Consider the following 17,316-nt stretch of genomic DNA (forward strand, 5'->3'; position numbering starts at 1 on the left):
AAACACTGACTAGCTCCATACTTGCTCTCCTAGTCGTGGAACCTGCAATCATTTCACTTTAAAAAAAAAAAAAGCCCTTTCATCCCACAGCTGAGTCAGTTCCCGATACATAATAACTGGTCAAAAACGGTAACATTATTAATTTCTTCCAAGAAAGAAATTTAGCAGCTTACATTTGAATTTGGTGCTCTGCTGATCCTGAGATAGCAATTTTTCATCAGGTTGGGAATCCCAGAAACCTAGCACTTGTGTCATTAGCGCCTCTTTGAAAAAGGAATCTCTAGGGTTTGAGACGGTCTCCAAATCAAAGGAACTTAGCGGAGGGGGAGTAGGGAGAGCTGCTTTTCCAAAGCAGGAGCTGCCTTCCTTGAGCCAGTGCATTTCTTGACTAGCTGTGGCTGCTTAAGGCTCAAGTCCAGGCCTCACTCCACGTCCAAGCACCTGTTGTTCTGCCCTTCACTCTTCTAGCCGGTCAGCTGGCTCCTGCTGAGGGAGGGCAGTTTAGCCAAAGGCCTGGTGGGGGGAGAGCAGGGGTCCTAACTAGCTGCCTTACCAGCAGTGAGGTCACCCTCCTAAACTCCATTCCTTAGTACTTGTCTCCAAGAAATTAGATGACTGGGGCCAGATGCATTTGAAGGCCGACTGCAAACGTCATCATATCTTGAATGCTTTCTCCTCTATACCCGCGGGCATTGTGGGGAAACAGACCCTGGTTTGAGTGACCCACAGTGATGCCGCTTCCTCCTGTTAGCAGGCTCCAGGAGGTCGCGAGTCTTCAGTCACATGTGTGACCGCGCTGACTGGACAGTATTCCAGCGTTTGTCTGTGTGTGGTCCTGCAGTCAAGACCAAGATAGAATACCTCTCCTTTTGCTGGTAAATAATTCATTTGATGAGAAAGATAAAGACATTTTAAAAAAGGAAAGGCAGAGAGAGCGGGGTCTGTAAGACTGTGATTACAGTTAATAAACCTTGGATCTCTCTAGCTTCTGAGGAAGCTAATCTTTTTTCCTCCTGCTCCCCTTTTTTGGTTTGTGTTTCTCGAGCATTTAATTAAAGTCAAGGAGGGGGATACATCCGTAAAAATCACTTAGAACCAGCTCCACGGGGGGCTGCTTCCGTGTTGCCTGTAATAATCTGAGAGCCGTGCGTCGGGCTTGGCCCAGTGCTTCGCAGTGGCCGTAGCAGCAGAAGCTGTCTCCTAGCTGCACTGCTCTAGCACCCTGGCCCTCAGCCCTGCTCTCCAGTCCCGAGACGGGCGGCGCGTGCTCCCTGTGGGCAGCACTCCTCGCCCGAGGACACGCTCCGTGTGATCCGGAGGCTCTGGGCCGCACCGGGAGGGCAGCGCGTCTGACGAGGCCCCTTGAGGGATCTCCCCTGGAGAGGGTGGGCTGCAGTCCTGAGAGCTCTCGTTCAGTGAGAGGTTAGGGTGATCCTGGCTGCAGGAAGTGTCTGTGATTCCACATTTGGAGCAGTTACTCATAAATGGAATTTAGTTTTGCCGCGCACTGAGGAAATGGACTGCTCCAGGTTCTAAATCATGCCTCCTTCTGACAACTTGTTTCGTTCCCAGTTGAAGATAAATTCTTGTTCCGCTCTCTTCTCCTTAGGAGTCTTCCTGGAGCAAAGGGTTTCCACACAGAATCTAGTCCTTAATTGACCCTCCTTTCAGTGCTGTCTTCTCCAGGGAAGCCCATTGAATAGGGTGCGGGAAAGAGGTCTCTCGTGTGTCCTCATTAAATATCAGAACCACGCAGGCACGTTACTCTGATCATCTTTCTGGTTCAGGTGGAGACGCTTCGTCTCCATTCTGGTCCTTTGTGCTGAGGGATTCACCCCTTACGTAACCCATAATATAAAACTTAGGTGTTGCTTATAAAACCTGTAACCTCGGGCTGAATGACTTTCTCAGTCTCTTGCCTAGGTCCTGAGTTAGCAGACGTGACTGTGGAGAGACTGCCAGAATCACCCAGCACTGCGTACGCCGCTGCCTCAGCTCTGCAGCCTTAGTTCCTACAGGTCACACGGTGGGCAGGCTTGCGTGTCTGATGGGAAGAGCACCGCCAGTGTACCTAAATGCCCTCGCCTCCCAGGGGGCTGGTCAAGCTGTGCGTGGCCGTCATGTTTGGTCTCTGTGCTCTTTCTCTACCACAGGACATTAAGTGGTACTTACTTATTCAGCTACACTGACATTGCCTTTGACCTCAGACATTCATGTTTTCTCTCTCACTTTAGCCCTCTTCCTCACTTGGATGAAGTTCTAATTTACATGCCATAAAGTTCACCCATTTTAACTGTACAAGTCAGGGAGTTTAAGTCTGTTAGCAGAGTTGTACAAACATGACCATAATCCAGTTTGAGAGCACTTCCAGCACACATAAAGATCCCCTACCCCAGCCCCTGGCAGCCACTTAGCTACTTTCTGTCTCTGTAGGTTTGCCTTTTCTGTACCTTTCATGTCAGTGGAGTCATGCAGTCTGTGATCTTTTGTGTATGGTTTCTGTCCTTGACCGTTACATTTTCAGGGTTCATCTGTGCTGTAGCGTGTGTCAGTGGTCCATTCCTTCCGGTGGCTGAGTAATCCTCTGTCGTGTGGGTGTGCCACATTTTGTTTGTCCTTTCACCAGTTAACGCTGATTTTGAATGATGCTGATGTGAACATTCATGTACAGATCTTGGTGGAGACCTCCAGTTTCATTTCTCCTGGGTGGGTTCCTAGGAGTGAAATTGCTGGGCTGTATGGGGAGTTTATGTTTAACTTTCTAAGAACTTGCCGAACTGTTTTCTGGAGTGGCTTGCACCATTTTATATTCCCACCAACAGTACACGAGGTTCTAGTTTCTCCATAGCTGCACTGATGGTTTTTTTTTTTTTTCTTTAATAGCCATCTTAGTGGGTATAAAGTGGTATCTTGTGGTTTTAGCTTGCACTTCCCTGATGCCTAATGATGTGGAGTATCTGTTCCTGTGCTTTTTGGTTATTCCTCTATTTTCTTTGGTGAAATGTCTATTCAGATCTTTTCTCCATTTTTAAATTAAGTTGTTGCTGTACTTATTATTGAGTTGTAAGTGTTCTTTATATATTTTAGGTACAAGCCCTTTATCAGAAATAGGATTTTCAAATAATCGTTTCATATCTTTTTAAGCACCCCTTTTAGAAAACCCCCATGGCTCACTTCAGGCCTGAGAATGAGGGAGATCCAGAGTGGTCTTCTGCCTCATCTCCCCCATCTTTTTTGGTGAGACAAAACCCATTCTGCACGTTTCCAGGGTTCTCTCTAAGGTAGATTCTCTTCTCTTCTTCTCTGCATTAAGCCAAACCTCAGTTTTCCCTCTATATTTCTACCCTACTTCTTCTTTTTTAGGAGATTATTATTTTTTTTTTCTTTTTAAGAATTACAAAGACTGTCCTTGGTATGGGCTTTATTTTGGGCTCTGAGCAAATCTGTTTTGAAAAGAACCCTTGCGTTTAGGCCACTACCATTTTCTGAGATCAGTTAAGCTCCTTTACACCGTTACTTCTTAGCCCTGGTTGGGCTCCCGTGCATCTTTTTTCTGCCCATATGCCCTGCATTGAGTTGCTACCATTATTGTTTTCTTGGGGTTTTCCCCTCACTTCTGGTTGTGGAGCGGAAGTCATTACTGACAGCCATCTCCTTCATTGCTGCTCCTGTGGAAGTCCCCAGATGATTCTGTGTTTATGGGTGTTACTGCTGATTATTACAGGGCAGCTAATAGTAATAAAAATACAGTTTTAGGGAACAGTGCAAGCTGTAGAAATTTTACCAAGTTTTCATAGTAATTTCTTCTGGTTATATTTCTTCAAGCTCTTCTTCGAGGTTGAAAGGCACTTCCCTCGGTGCTGTGAAAAGTCTCAGGTGGGTCACTTTGCATCCTGAGTTTTTACCTTCAGGCTTAACGCTCCCCAGCCTGGATCGTCCATGCACCAAAACCAGTTGAACCGTATTTGCGAATTTGCCGACTTGCTGAAATGCGTCTGTAACCCTGATGTCAGTATCTGTCATTGGCGCACATGTGCGGGTGCCGGCGGGGGCGGGGTGGTGGTGGTGGGAGCCGCTCTGGGGGCGTGGCCCCAGCTGGCCTGGGTCGAGGGACGGTTCTGCTCCTGGTTTCAGCGTCTCAGAGCGGCGGCCAGAGGATCGAGTCACAGTGCGGTGCGAGCAGCTTGGGTGCTGGGCCCCTTTCTCCTGAAGCTCGCTTCTTGTGCAAAATAGAGAAAATAGACTCCACCAGGGTGAGTTTTTAGGACCGAACGTTATTATCTCTGTGAGGTACGTATGTATGTGTCTGTGTGCGTATTTCCCTAGTAGCCGTGGTGTAGCATTTGCTTCGTAAGTATTTTCTGGACTTTACAGAACATAAACGACCACAGACACCGTGTGCTGACTGTGTACTCCAGAACACTCCTCACCCTCTCTGAATTTGTGTCTCTGTGTGAAATGACTTGTGAATCTCCGTCTCCCGGCGACTCCCTCTGGAGCTGGCGCCCACGCCGTGTCTCTCCCTGGCAGTCTCCTCTAGGCTGAGCTGGGTGCCGGACTGAGCACCCGCGTCAGGGGCTCACCTGTGTCGCAGGGCTGCTCCTGGAAGCTGCCTTCACGTCGTCTGTGCGGGAGCTCCTGCAGCCTCAGCCCGTCCAGCCTCCCTCACCTTTGGTGCAAAGAATCTTCCCCCGGATTCTGCTGCTCTTTGCGTTGCCTTTACATACACTTCCTCTGTCCTTTTGTGGAAGCTTCTTTGGCTTCAGCCTATGGTGAAGGGTGGCTCTTCCTTCTGTCTTCAGGTCACCTCCCCAGGCAGAGGATTCCCAGGTTTCCAGCACCAGGTCTGTCTGCTGAGCTCTGGACACTCCGCATCCTCCAAGCTGGCCAACAAGCTGGATACTTGATTATGCGGTGCTTACTGCACGCCTCTTCTTCAGTGTGCACGAGATTCCCAAGTTCAGCCTGTCTCCAGCTCAAGTTGCCCTTCCTTACCCTCGCCCACACAAGACAGAGCAGCTCAAGTGGCTTATACCTCCTGTGTTTGCATTTTGGTGAAAGGTACTTTTTCCTACAAAAATTACTCAAGGCAGGGCCTGAACAGCAGTCTCTCTTCTCTGTCCTTAACTTTTATCTTGCGGGATAGGCAGTCTGTTCACAGGGTTAGAAACCTGAAAGAACCACCAGGCCCCTCACCTGTCTCCTCGCTTTGTCTCATCTTCCCACCTGAAGAGCAGTCAGCGCATGGAGCCCTGGGGACACCTCCGCTTCGGCACAGACTCGCAGGATGCTTAGAGGGTGGCAGTTGACTTGAAAGCAGAAGACCTTTCCTAGGTACATAAAGGAAAGTCTGTATTGCATTTTAGAAGATTTCTAGCAAACAGCTAAAATTAGTAAGAAATTTATTTTCAATGACATATACTTTTCTGTAAGATTTACTTCTGTACAATGCCTCATTCTGTGATAAAATAGATTTGACACATGAAGACGTGACAAATACACATTTTTATGCTTTGTATATATATCACTTGCCTCAGTCTTCCTTGTGAACCTTTTAAATTTGGGATGGTAGCTAAGTTTATGTACTTTATCATTCTCCCAAAGAGTATTTATTATACATGCCATTGAGCCCGCTGCTGAGGATACAGCAGTGCAGAAGACACATCCCACACCCTTGAAATCGTGCACGTCGCTTCTGAACTAGCAATAGAAGCGTTGGGTCAGATTTATTGGCTGTTCTTCATTTAGTTCAGGAATTTTTATTGAGTATTGATGTGACTTGGTCACTGCACTGGCCCTGGAGTGTCTTCACAGGTGAATATGCAGTACAACAAAAGGGCTGATGAAATGGCTTCCGTGGAAAGTGAGTGCGTGAACAGTTGGATCAAGACCTACAGCTGTTCACGTTACCTTGTAAACCATGTCCTGTTCTGTCACAGTTGCACACACTCCTCAGTTTACTGACTGCTTTGGCGTAGTGTCTGGTGTAGGCGTGTGAGAGATGGTCGTAAACTACTCTGGCCACGTTAGACTTGGGTATTATCAGCCCACTGGGTGGAAATACCTGAAGCAGCTGATGGTGACATGTGTTCTTGATATGTGGACATTTTAGACATAGTTTACTTAGGATCTTGGGGCCATGCTCCGTAACTGTTTAAACCGACACTTTCAGATTTCGTGTAAACATATTTTTAAGATTCACCTGTAGTAAAAGAAAACAGTACTTATATCCATAAGCTGAGAGAAGCCTGAGGGACTGGAACGTTCTGGTAAATTCCAAGGCTTGCTTCACGCGGCCTTTCCCAAACCTAGAGAGCAGAGAACAAGTCTCCAGTCTTAGGTATGTCCCACTAGCTAAAGAATTTTAAGCTTAACGTGGCAAGATTCAGTAAATGTTTGACAGTGTCTTTTGTTAACATGCTTTGGTAACGTGATATAATAAGGCGGAGAACCATAAGAAAATATTTGTATCGTAAGTGGAAGTGCATTCGATCAGTTTCTCTTACCTGGTTATCGGTTACTTAATCTTTTGCTGATCTCATTTTTTCTTCCCTTTTCTTCATCTACCTTTGCACTGTTTTGTTTCTTGGCGTTATACCCCAGGGTGTTCACGGAAAGAAAGAATTAAACCTATTCTTGTCTGCTTTTCACCTGTACCATCTCTGAATTCTTCTAAAGTTACTTGTAAATCTTCCCAAAGATGCCTACTTTATTCAACTAGAGTTAGTAATAAAATATCATTGTAACTTGTTTAAAGGTGTTTTTACATATACAGTTGGTCCTCTGTATCCACGGGTTCTGCACCTATGGATTCATCCACCGTGCATCAAGATATTGGGCGGGAAAAGTCCAGCAAGTCCCTAAAAGCAGAACTTGAATTTGTCACGTGCCGGCAACTATATACATAGCATTTACGCTGTATTTCCTATATGTAGCATTTATGTATTGGGTATTACAAGTAGTCAAGATGATTAGGGGAGGATGTACAGATGTGCAGGGTGCATGCGGTTACTACCATTTATATGAGGGACTTGAGTTGCACAGATCTTGGTATTTGCAGGGGGTGGTCCTGGAACCAACGCCCCCCCCCCCACCGCCCCAATACTGAAGGGTGACTTTTAATTCTCACTGAGAAACTTTATGCTAATTTCATGGAAACCGAATAACTGATTCACCTACTCCCTCTTGTGGTAAATATTTAGTTTTATCCCGATGCTTTTATTTGTAGTTATTAACTCTTGATTATCATTTTAGCAACGAGAGCACAGATTTGAATAGTCCAAAGAGATTTAAAAAATCATTTAGATGGGCATGGCAATAATTAGGAGGGTGTAGCTAGGGTGCTCAACCCAAGCTGCCTTGTTAGGGTCACCTGCAGAGCCTGGGCCTCACCCTGAGAGATTCCCTCCCCCTGTTTACAGTTTAAATCAAATTAAATTTAATCGACTTTGAAATTTGATTTTAAGATTCACAGGTTATTCTAACATGGAGTCAGGGTAGAGAACCACCTATAAGCTGCAGTTTTGCTTCTACAGTTAATCAGTTCTGTATTCAAGGGGAGAGCATGTTATAATTTCTAGTGATTTGTACCCATCTTGTACTTTATGGTGTGTGAAAGACTTCTACATAATTTACATGATTTTCCCACAGACCCATTCCATACAGTAGGAAAGACCTCACATGGTAAGTGACTGGTCTGATGATCCAGCTGTAGCAGGAGCCAGGATTGGAAATGAAGGCACTGGCCTTAATCCACCCGGTTTCTCAGCACCCTGCAGTGCTTCGGTCTCACACGGACTGCGCCTTGTTCATCTTCAGAGCTCCTCTGGTTATGTGCTGTGCACTGTGAGGTGCTTTTTGCTTGTGGCTGTTCCACGGATTAGCTCTCCGCACAGCACGGAGGACACCGGGCGTCCTGGGCGCTGTGCAGCTCTCAGGTGCCCGGGCCTGCACACCACGCTCAGTGCTTCAGAGGGGGCGTGGGGGTGCTGGGTGTCACACAGGGCCAGCAGCCATGTAGGTAAGAAGTGGAGGTGTTGCTAGACACTTGATACCTAGACCTAATAATCAGCGACCTTTATGTATAAGCTCTCATTATTGACTAACTGGAAGATGATAAATAAGCTGGTTTAGGTCCAAATACTACAAAAGAAAAACAGTCTTTAGATTTTTTTGTTATATAGGAATTTTGTTATATTATTGCTCTTAATAAATGGACTTTTGCCAGCCTTAAAAATAATTTCTAATATAGGATACCTATGTTTTTCTAATACCTGTATTTGTCTTAATAAACTTTGACTTCTGTGTAAGTTTCTGTTTTCTCTTTAGTATTTAGCAATTAAAGATAGTGGTCAACTGTCAGTACTTTGGTTTTTTAAGAATTTATATGACAAAAGTTAAGCTTTTATTATTTCATAGAAAAATCTCTTCACATTGGCACATACAAAATAACACTGGCATCTGTTCAGCACAGTCAAATTAACATTTCATCTGTTAGATGGTGATAGGGAGTCTTAAGCTCTCGTCTTTTGGATGCCATTTCAGTTTTCTCCAGCAACAGTTTATACCTTTCTATTAGAATTATTGTACATTACTTATTTATTTGAAAATCTTGTACTTTTTTTTTAAATCTCTTTGACTAAGCTCATTATTTTTTGATCGAAAAAGTTATACATGCATGTGTTAAGACACACTTCAGACAATAGAGTGTAATGGTGAGAATGCCTCCTTCCCACCCCAGGCATCTTAGTCCCCTTCCCTAGAAGCAGCTGTGTATGCTTTTTTAGTTTTCTGTGTTTTATTCTTCCATTCTATTTAATAACAGGTGTCAAATGAGTTGTAATAAAGAGCATCGCGCTGCAATTTTATCATATGCTTGATGTGTTCTAGTTGTATATCACATTCTAAATAAATGAGATACTGGTGACATTGCCATTTAAGTTCTGCCTTCTATTAATGCATTCTTTTCAATTTATTTTTTTCAACATGTTAATTACTGTTCAGTTTATTAGTGATAATTAAAGATATATCTCCATGATATTTTAAAATTAAGCAATTCCACCTGTTAAAAAATCATGAATGGTGTTTGTACTAGAAATTAATGATAGTATATCGTACATGTGTGTTTATGATACTATCAAACAAATCCATTGTATGTTAATGAAATTGTCTTTATTTTGTGTCAGGGTGATGTGAAAAACAACGTTAAGAAATTTTCTTAACAAACTTTGAACCTTATTTCCAAAAGGTGCCACTTTGCTTTTAGATATTGTATAAGCAGAAAGCAAGAAAAGGAAAATGAGACCAGTGGTGTCTTAAGTGACAAACAGCCTACGTAGTCCCTTTTGACTTAGAGCTCTTAAGTTCAGACGCCCTCTGTTACTAAGGCAGTCTGAAATATTGAGCAGAAGCCTTGATTTCTACATTCTCTACTTGCTGCCTTTATTATAGTGTTTATCCGTTCGGACCTATTGGAAGCTTCAGCCCCAGCAATAGTGACCTTTTTTTATTGACCTCTCATCCATACAGCCCTCATTTTGTTTTCCAGATGGTTGATGAGTATAACTAGATTCCTAAAATGAAAAAAGTCTCCGTTATGTTTTACGTTCAGTGGATTACCTTAAAAGGGTAGAAGGAAAATTAGATTCATTTCCTAGAGCAATATTTTCCTTACTATGTATATAATGTTAAGTAACTGTAGTGTAATTTGAGTTTTTTTAAATGAGGAAAACTTTACTCAGTGTTTCCTAGCCTTTTTTGTTTCCTTACGGAAATTCAAGTTTTCAGAATAGTCAGATTCAATACTAAATTAAAAAGTGACGTTACTACGTGTACTTCTCTAAGTTTATTTTTTTTGTGCCATTTTCGTTTATTTTTTGAAAAAGGAAATTCTAGTTTTTGGCAATTTGTCTTTGGTAATATTAAGGAATTACAAGAGATCTTAAAAGATATTGGATGGGTGTCCCAGTTAGCAGATGAAGACTAATGGTTTGACAGTAAGGAAACAAAAAATGAGAAGCAAAACATTTAAGATTTCATTGATCAGAATAACTTATTTAAAAAAGTATAAAGCATTTCAAAGGAAGGTAGTGCTGTAAGTGTTGTGGTCAGATGGACCTTTTTATCTAATCCTTTTTTAATCTGAATACATTTTCCAAATAGAATCAGTTTTTTTAAAAATTAATCAAATGCAATAGAAATATAGTAGGTTTATCTGCTTTTGACCTGAAGATAGTATCTGAACATTTTGGTTTAATTTTTATAGTTAGGTAATTCCTAGATTACAAACCAGTATTTTCATGTGCCCCCCTGTACATTCAAAAATGTTAATTGAGGACTGATTTTTTTGTTATTTTAAAGTTCTTAGAGGTCGGTAGAACTCCAGTATATGTTGTATTTTTAATGGCATTCAGAAGGGGGCACATCCAGTTAAGTAGTTCCTAAGATACATACCAGATACAGAAAATGACACACACACACACTTTTTCCTGAGAGACCAATCTCAAAGTAAGACAGGAATATAACAAAAACGTAGAATGGAAAACCTGATTGGCTCAGTCTCAGAAGTTTGGGACGAATGAGATGACTAGCTCAGAACAGTGTGTTACTGTCGTGGGGTCGTGGGGCAGGCACAAGGCACAGTAGCCTTAGGAAATGGGAATCCTGTTGGTCACATTCTCGGCCAGTAGCAGGGTGGGGGAAGGAGCAGTCCCTAGATCATTGCCCTGTACCTCGTTCCTGGACTGTCACTCATCCTTGGCTGTGTGCAAAAAGAAATGCCAAGTAAGCGGTGTAAAGTGGGCGGGAACAGGAGAGTCAAACCAGCTCCGCCCGGCGCCACACTCCCCTGGACAGTGGGAGCTCCAGAGGCAGAGGGTGTGGTCTCAGCCCTGGAAGTAGCATTCACTGGGTCGGGGGGTGCTGTGCGAGGCTTCTGTCATACCTGTGTCAGCCCGTGGATGCAGACGTTTGAGAATTACCAAATTCTTAACAAATGGTAAAGGAGAAGCTAAGGGTAATTAACTTAAACTTCATATAGAAATATGATTATCTCTTTGGCAGTATTGTCCTGACAGATAAGCTACACCCTGGAGAGAACTCTTTGTGACTTATTTTTTTTTAAAGCGGTGTAAATAGGTTTCCATATAGCTTTTAAATCTGTGGCTAGCAGAGACATATTTCAAGCCCTCTTTAAATGCTCCTGTGATAGATAAATGAGCAGAAATTAAAAGAGCTCTATAAAGACATTCTTAATATTTTTTATAAATGCTGCTGCTACAATTGCAGGTCCTTTTGGAATAAATCATGGGATTGAGCTTCATTCAGATGTGGTGGAGTATGCCAAGGAAAAGCTGGAGAGCTTCATCAAAAATAGTGATAGCTTTGATAAGTAAGTATTCACACCTATAGTTCTGCTTCGAAAGCACTTGATAAGTAGACGCGTTGACATGTCTGTTCCTCACTACTGTTAGTTTACTGATCCTGGGTTGTCAGTTGAGTGCAGCAACAATCAGTGTGGTATAAAATGAGAGAAAAAATTAAGTTAGAAAACTGCTGTGATTTTTATTCTGTGTACGTATATAGTGAATTACAAATAAATAACTTCTATGTTTTAATTATATGCTACTGTCACTTTATTAGTAGGGTAATGTTCCATTCATTAAACATCATACAAGTACCTTTCCTGAAGATAGAATGTAAAGATGTGCTTGGCATTAGAATACTTTTTGGGAACTGTGTTCACACCTTTGGGATAGTAATTTAATAGTCTGCCCTCTTTGTTTGTAGCATAAGAGTGATACCTGTTAGAATATGGAGGACTTTCTTAAAAACATGAAGTTACTTAGTAATATAGCCAGAGGAAATTATCATCGAAGTATATTGATATATCCTGTGAGGGCTGTGTTTGAGAAATTTGCTTATAGAACCATTGTTTTGAACTCCTACTTTCCCTTAGAAGAAATACTGCACAGGCGTTGGCCCTTGCGTGGGCAAGGAAGTCTGTTTGCTGTGTGATGTCCCTAAAGTTCAGCAGTGGTAGTACTGTGGGGCAAAGGCTGCTTCTGCTGAAGTCCGTGAACTCCTGTGAAACTGGAAAATTTGGAGGGCGTTTATCTCTCTCAACTAGTCATATTTTCAAAGAGAGAAAGGCCTAAAACGGATAGGAATCAAGCTTAGAACCTAGTCCCTTTACTGTATAGCAGAGCTTTGGTCCAGGGTTCCAACCCAGCTTGTTGGGAGTGGGCCTCACTCAGCTCTGGCCTGGCCTGGCCTGGCCTTGCTTGGAGGTGGGGACCTGGGCTGGGGGTGGGTTCTGAGCTGAGGGCTGTTCCTAGGGTTCAGGCCTGGGGGACAGCGCTAAGAAGGAAGCAGGAGGGCATTTGAGGGTCTCCTGGAGCGTCTTCCCCCCTCTCCTCCCTTCTCTGCCCCTCCTCCCCTTCCTTCCCTGGCCCTTTTCTTTCCGTCCCCTTTGCCATGGCCAGTTTGTATGTGTCCCCTGGCAAGTGGCACTTGGTGGGTTGAAGAACAGAAAACCGAGGTGCCGCAGAGTCCGCAGTGCAGGAGGGAGTGTGACTGGGTACGGCTTTGGCTTTGTTCTGTGATCAAGCCAGTGGATCTGAGCAAGTCCCTTGAATTTTCTGCAGCAGTTTGCTGAACACAGTTCCTTATCTTATTTATAAAGAGTTAACATTTAATTCATGTTTTTGAATCATTTTTCAAATGCTTACCGTGTGGAATCGTATTCTGTTTCCAAGAGTAACATACTATTTGACAGAAATAAAATAGTTTTGAGTTCAAGTTATTTGATAAGAAATTGAGTTTCAATGTTAGTATCCTTTTGTGTCTTCATCATTTCCGTCTGTCTTATAATTAGTGGTATGGTAAGTGCTTAAGATATGGGCATGGCTAGTTTTTATATTGGTTATTAGAACTATGGAACTTTGTTGAATTTATTGAATTTCTGTTGTTCTAAGTATTTGTTTTGATGTTGAAACTTAACATACACATAAGACCTTTTGAATACAAGTAAACTTGGAAAATATGATAGTAATATCACTAAAAGCAAATGTTTAAGGTCTATCTTAAGAACTGCTATATATTAGATAATATAGTTCAGGTGTTAACACATAAAGGCACAGATAATTCACTTTTGGGTCATTAATCAGGCAGAACAAACTCAAGGAAGAACTTTGAATCATCGAAGTACCTCTTTACAATATCTGTGGAGTCAAGTTTCTTGCTGACAAGTGGGCATGGTCCTGGCAAACAGTAAAATATGTCAATTCTTTAAAGTATTTCTGTGTTGATGTAATTTAAATATTAAGTAATCTATAACACAGATAATTTTGAAGGTTTTATATATTTAAGTGTCTCAATTAAAATTTTTTTTTCTAAAATTGTTTTCATGTAATCGTAAGATGATCAAATGTCCTTGGCTTGTATTTCTTGAGTGTTGTTGTTACCGTGTTATACAGGTTTGTTATCCATAAAATGGTGAATCATCAAATATGGTGATATGACTGATCTAAATGTTTCTTTATAACTTTTAATGGTCTTGTTACTTTAGTTAATCAGACTTTATGATATGGTTGTTTCTGAAGTGTTACAACTTACTTTTAAAACAGATTCTTATATTAATAAACTATTCTGAAAAAAAAAAGACAGTTCTGGAAATGTTATGTCTTCTGGTTTTCAAGTCGCTCCGGAAACAGTGGTTACGTGCTTCAGATTATAAAGGGGTCTTGCACGCACGAGGGGTGGTAGGTACTGGGAAATGATTCGCTTTGCACAAAGTCGTGAGTTGGGTGGAAGTTAAGTAATCAAAGTTGAGTCATTTAATGGGCTCCTTTAACATCATTTGGTTTTGGTGATAGAAATGATGAAGATGTAGTAGTTTTCTTCCTATCTTACTTGTGTTTTGATGATTTCTTTGATTTTTCTTGGCGTTTGTTGATAATATTCCTAGTTATTTTCAATTTTTAAATTTGAAAACCTTGCTTTGGAAAGTTATGTTTAAAATTCCGTTCCTAAGCAATTTTATTATATTTAATTGTGTACGGGTCATCAAAATACGTTTTAATTAATAAAATATCAAGTAACTCAGGAAAACAAATTGCTATTTATGTATTCCTTAGTACTTAGTATTGTTCCTTAGTACCAGGCTATCCTTGATTGTGTGTAACACGAAGACAGTAGAAAGCTAAAACCTAATACTTTTCCAATCTTATTTATCCTGTTGGTTTGGATCTTTTTTATCAGTTCCTTTTTCGAAAGTATTGTCATGTCACTTATGATTTAAACTGTATCTTTAAAGTTTTCTTATGTATATCTATTGGAGGTCATAGTGAACTCCCAAACACAGTAGGCGGGAAAAGATTCAGTAAACTACTCAACATTAGATTATGTAATGTAAGATACATATTTAAAAAACAATATACAGATGTATGTTTCTGTGTGTGCTTTATAAAGCAAGCTTGGTTCCTGAGTCTTGAAAGTACTATTTCTTCTTTCAGAAAAAAGATCCTTAGTATAATGTATATACTTTTAAACTTTCTTTCTATGTCTTGGTTCTGTATCAGCAAATGAAATAATTTGGAGAGGCTACCCTGAATTTACTGTACTTGGAGATAGGAGGGAAGGGGGAGTTCTCTTGTGTGGTTTATTCCTTTGCTCTGCCTGTGGTATACCCACACGTACCGAAATTCCCTAATGAACTGACATTTGATTTCAAAGGTTCTCTAAAACACCGGCAAGCTTTTTCAGACGAAGGACCAGATAGTGGATGTATCTGGCTTCCTGGGCCAAGTGGGCTCTGTTGCAGCTGCTCAGCTGTGCCACTGCAGTGCAGAGGCCTCCTGGGACACCCTGTGGAGGGGTGGGCGAGGAGTTCTGGTACCACTTCATTGACAGAAACAAGTGCGGGCTGCATTTGGCCTCTTGTCCGTGGTCTGCCGACTCCTGTTCTGCCCGTCACACACACGCTCCGCGACGTTTCTATCTTAGCCCAGTGGCTTTCGTGAGCGAAGGAGAAGTTTGGGGAAGGTGAGGTTATCTGAATCAGTGTTTGTGCAGGTAGAGTAAGCAAAATAATCTCTCCAGCTGTGTTTACTTGGAAGAGTAAGTCAGTTAAAGGAGCGTGAATTATAAACCTTTACCCTGTAAGTGCTTTGCAAGTAAGTGGTAATTGGTGTAGCATTTATTTACGGCTTCATTGATGTGTTTGTATACGCTGTATACACGGAGCCGACTTGGCTCCCTAGAGGGCATGCTTTGGGGTGTGCCATTCCCTGTGAGACAATAGGTCCTGTCTCCTCTCCCCTCCAAGGAAGCTGTACCTGATTTTGGAAATACTCTACTGTCATTAGCCACATGAGTGCAGCGTAGCCTAATTGAAGATTTTCATTCTCTTTGAATGGGGGACTGTTGTTTCTACATAGTTTGTTGTAGAAATGAGTCATGAAGACAGTAATGAGATGATAAAAATAACAGCAGGTAATGTGTATTATCTGTTCCTTAAGTACCAAGTACCATTCTAAGTGCTGTACCCACAGTCCTAGAGGCAATATTGATGTCCACATTTCCCAGATGGGTAAACAGGGTTAGACAGTCCATAACTTCAGCTAGGCCAGTCTTTGTTTAGTTCTGATTTAGCTATGATGATGTAAAAACTGATTTATCAGGGGTAAGCTGTGCCAATGAATTACAGCCTAGCGACTTGGCCCCAGATACAAAAGTTGAAGCAGCACTTTGATGTCCATCATTTATTTATTTTTTCCAGATTAGAATTTAGGGACTGCTGTTAGCATGGTTACGTGCACTATAGCATTTTTATCAGAAAGCACACCTACCTGTTCATTAATGAGACTTACCTGTGGTATGGGTGATGGAGATGGGCAGGAGAGGAAGCATGTCCCTCAGGGTCAGTCAAGGTACACACTTTAAATTACCTTCAGAGCTAGTGTAGTTGTCTGCATTTTAGAAGAATTTGATTGATTTGTGGCAATGTCTAGTGTCCTAATTTTATTTTTAATTATAGACTCCTTTTCCACATTATATAGTTTGCATTGGAAAAAATTAAATGCTACTGTATTCTATGAGTTTATCACTAGAGCAGTCCTGCTTCATCTTTAAGAGAATTATGGCATACTTGAAGTAGTTTTGCTATCTTAGATATATAGTCAATATTATTTCAAACTAGTTCTCGGATACTTGAACACTTTGGTATATTAATAATGTTCAGATGGTAGTTGTATGAGAGATATTATAGGTTGTAAACACAGTTTTTAATCATGACAAACATTGAAATGGTGGGACAGAAAAATGCTTAAAAATAGTCATCAGGGTTACCAGTTATGTATTTTAACATCGGTTAGAAATGGCATGGGTAAAAGTTTGATGGCTTCTAACACATTTTAGGAGAAGAAATTATTCTGGGAATAACATACTGTTTGACAGAAATAAAATAGTTTTTATCCCAAGTTACTTTATAAGAAATTATTGTTGAAATATATGAAGGCTCACTGTTATACGACGTACCTGTCACATTCCCTATAAAATGTTTAGAGATTGTTTTTGGTCCTGTGGAGTCTCCTAAAGCTCTATTCAATGAGAAATCTGTGTGTTTACTCTTCACACTGTGCTTTAAATAATGCTTGAATTATTCTGGAATGAGTTTGATACAGTTGGAAGGGAAACCACTTGAAAAGGTAAAGTCTTTGATTTTTTAAATTTTTTATATTCAGTAGCTTAATCCTTGGTTGTACGAGTTTTTGAATGGTATAACTGTACTTGGAGATCAAGAGATTAACGTTTCCTTGGGTTTTCTTCCCAATGGAATGTTGTGAAGTTTGTTTTTTTTTTTTGCAGTATGCGGGCCTCTCTGTTGTGGCCTCTCCCTTTGCGGAGCACAGGCTCCAGACGCGCAGGCTCAGCGGCCACGGCTCACGGGCCCAGCTGCTCCGCGGCATGTGGGATCTTCCCGGACCGGGGCACGAACCTGTGTCCCATTGGCAGGCGGACTCTCAACCACTGCGCCACCAGGGAAGCCCTGAAGTTTTGTTTTAATGAAGTAGTCCTAGCTGTTAGAGTTCAAATGTATATTATGACAAAGTGTTTTAAGAAAAAGAAGTGTCTGTGATTCATTTGGCAGGTTGTTTTGGACGAAGTATGAGAACAAGATAGGATTCTTTCCTTTGTCCTTGAAGTCCTTTATTCCACGGGAATAATAGTCTGAAATTTCAATGACAGTGTCCTATGGCACATGATAAACTAGGTGTGCAAACTGTCAGCTCCCACTCCAACGGTGTATTGAAGGGG

General features: G+C 41.6%; 1 protein-coding gene across 4 annotated transcripts in view; it reads left to right on the plus strand.

Moving 5' to 3' along the window:
• PCMTD1 (protein-L-isoaspartate (D-aspartate) O-methyltransferase domain containing 1) overlaps positions 1-17,316 on the plus strand; it is a 60,594-nt gene that overhangs the window by 28,231 nt on the left and 15,047 nt on the right. For 2 of the 4 annotated variants that reach the window (XM_082675188.1, XM_082675186.1), the window contains one exon: positions 11,287-11,389. The exons of 1 other annotated variant lie outside the window; for it this stretch is intronic. Coding sequence is in view for 1 of the 3 variants with exons in the window: in XM_082675186.1 (XP_082531312.1) it covers positions 11,287-11,389 (103 nt within the window). In the remaining 2 variants the exon portion in view is untranslated. Of the gene's footprint in view, positions 1-4,802; positions 5,335-11,286; positions 11,390-17,316 lie in introns of all 4 variants that reach the window. One more of the 4 variants, XM_082675187.1, reaches the window with a different exon arrangement.

The sequence above is a fragment of the Grampus griseus genome (assembly GCF_964374135.1).
Source record: "Grampus griseus genome assembly, chromosome: 17".
In the NCBI taxonomy this organism is placed as follows: Eukaryota; Metazoa; Chordata; class Mammalia; order Artiodactyla; family Delphinidae; genus Grampus; species Grampus griseus.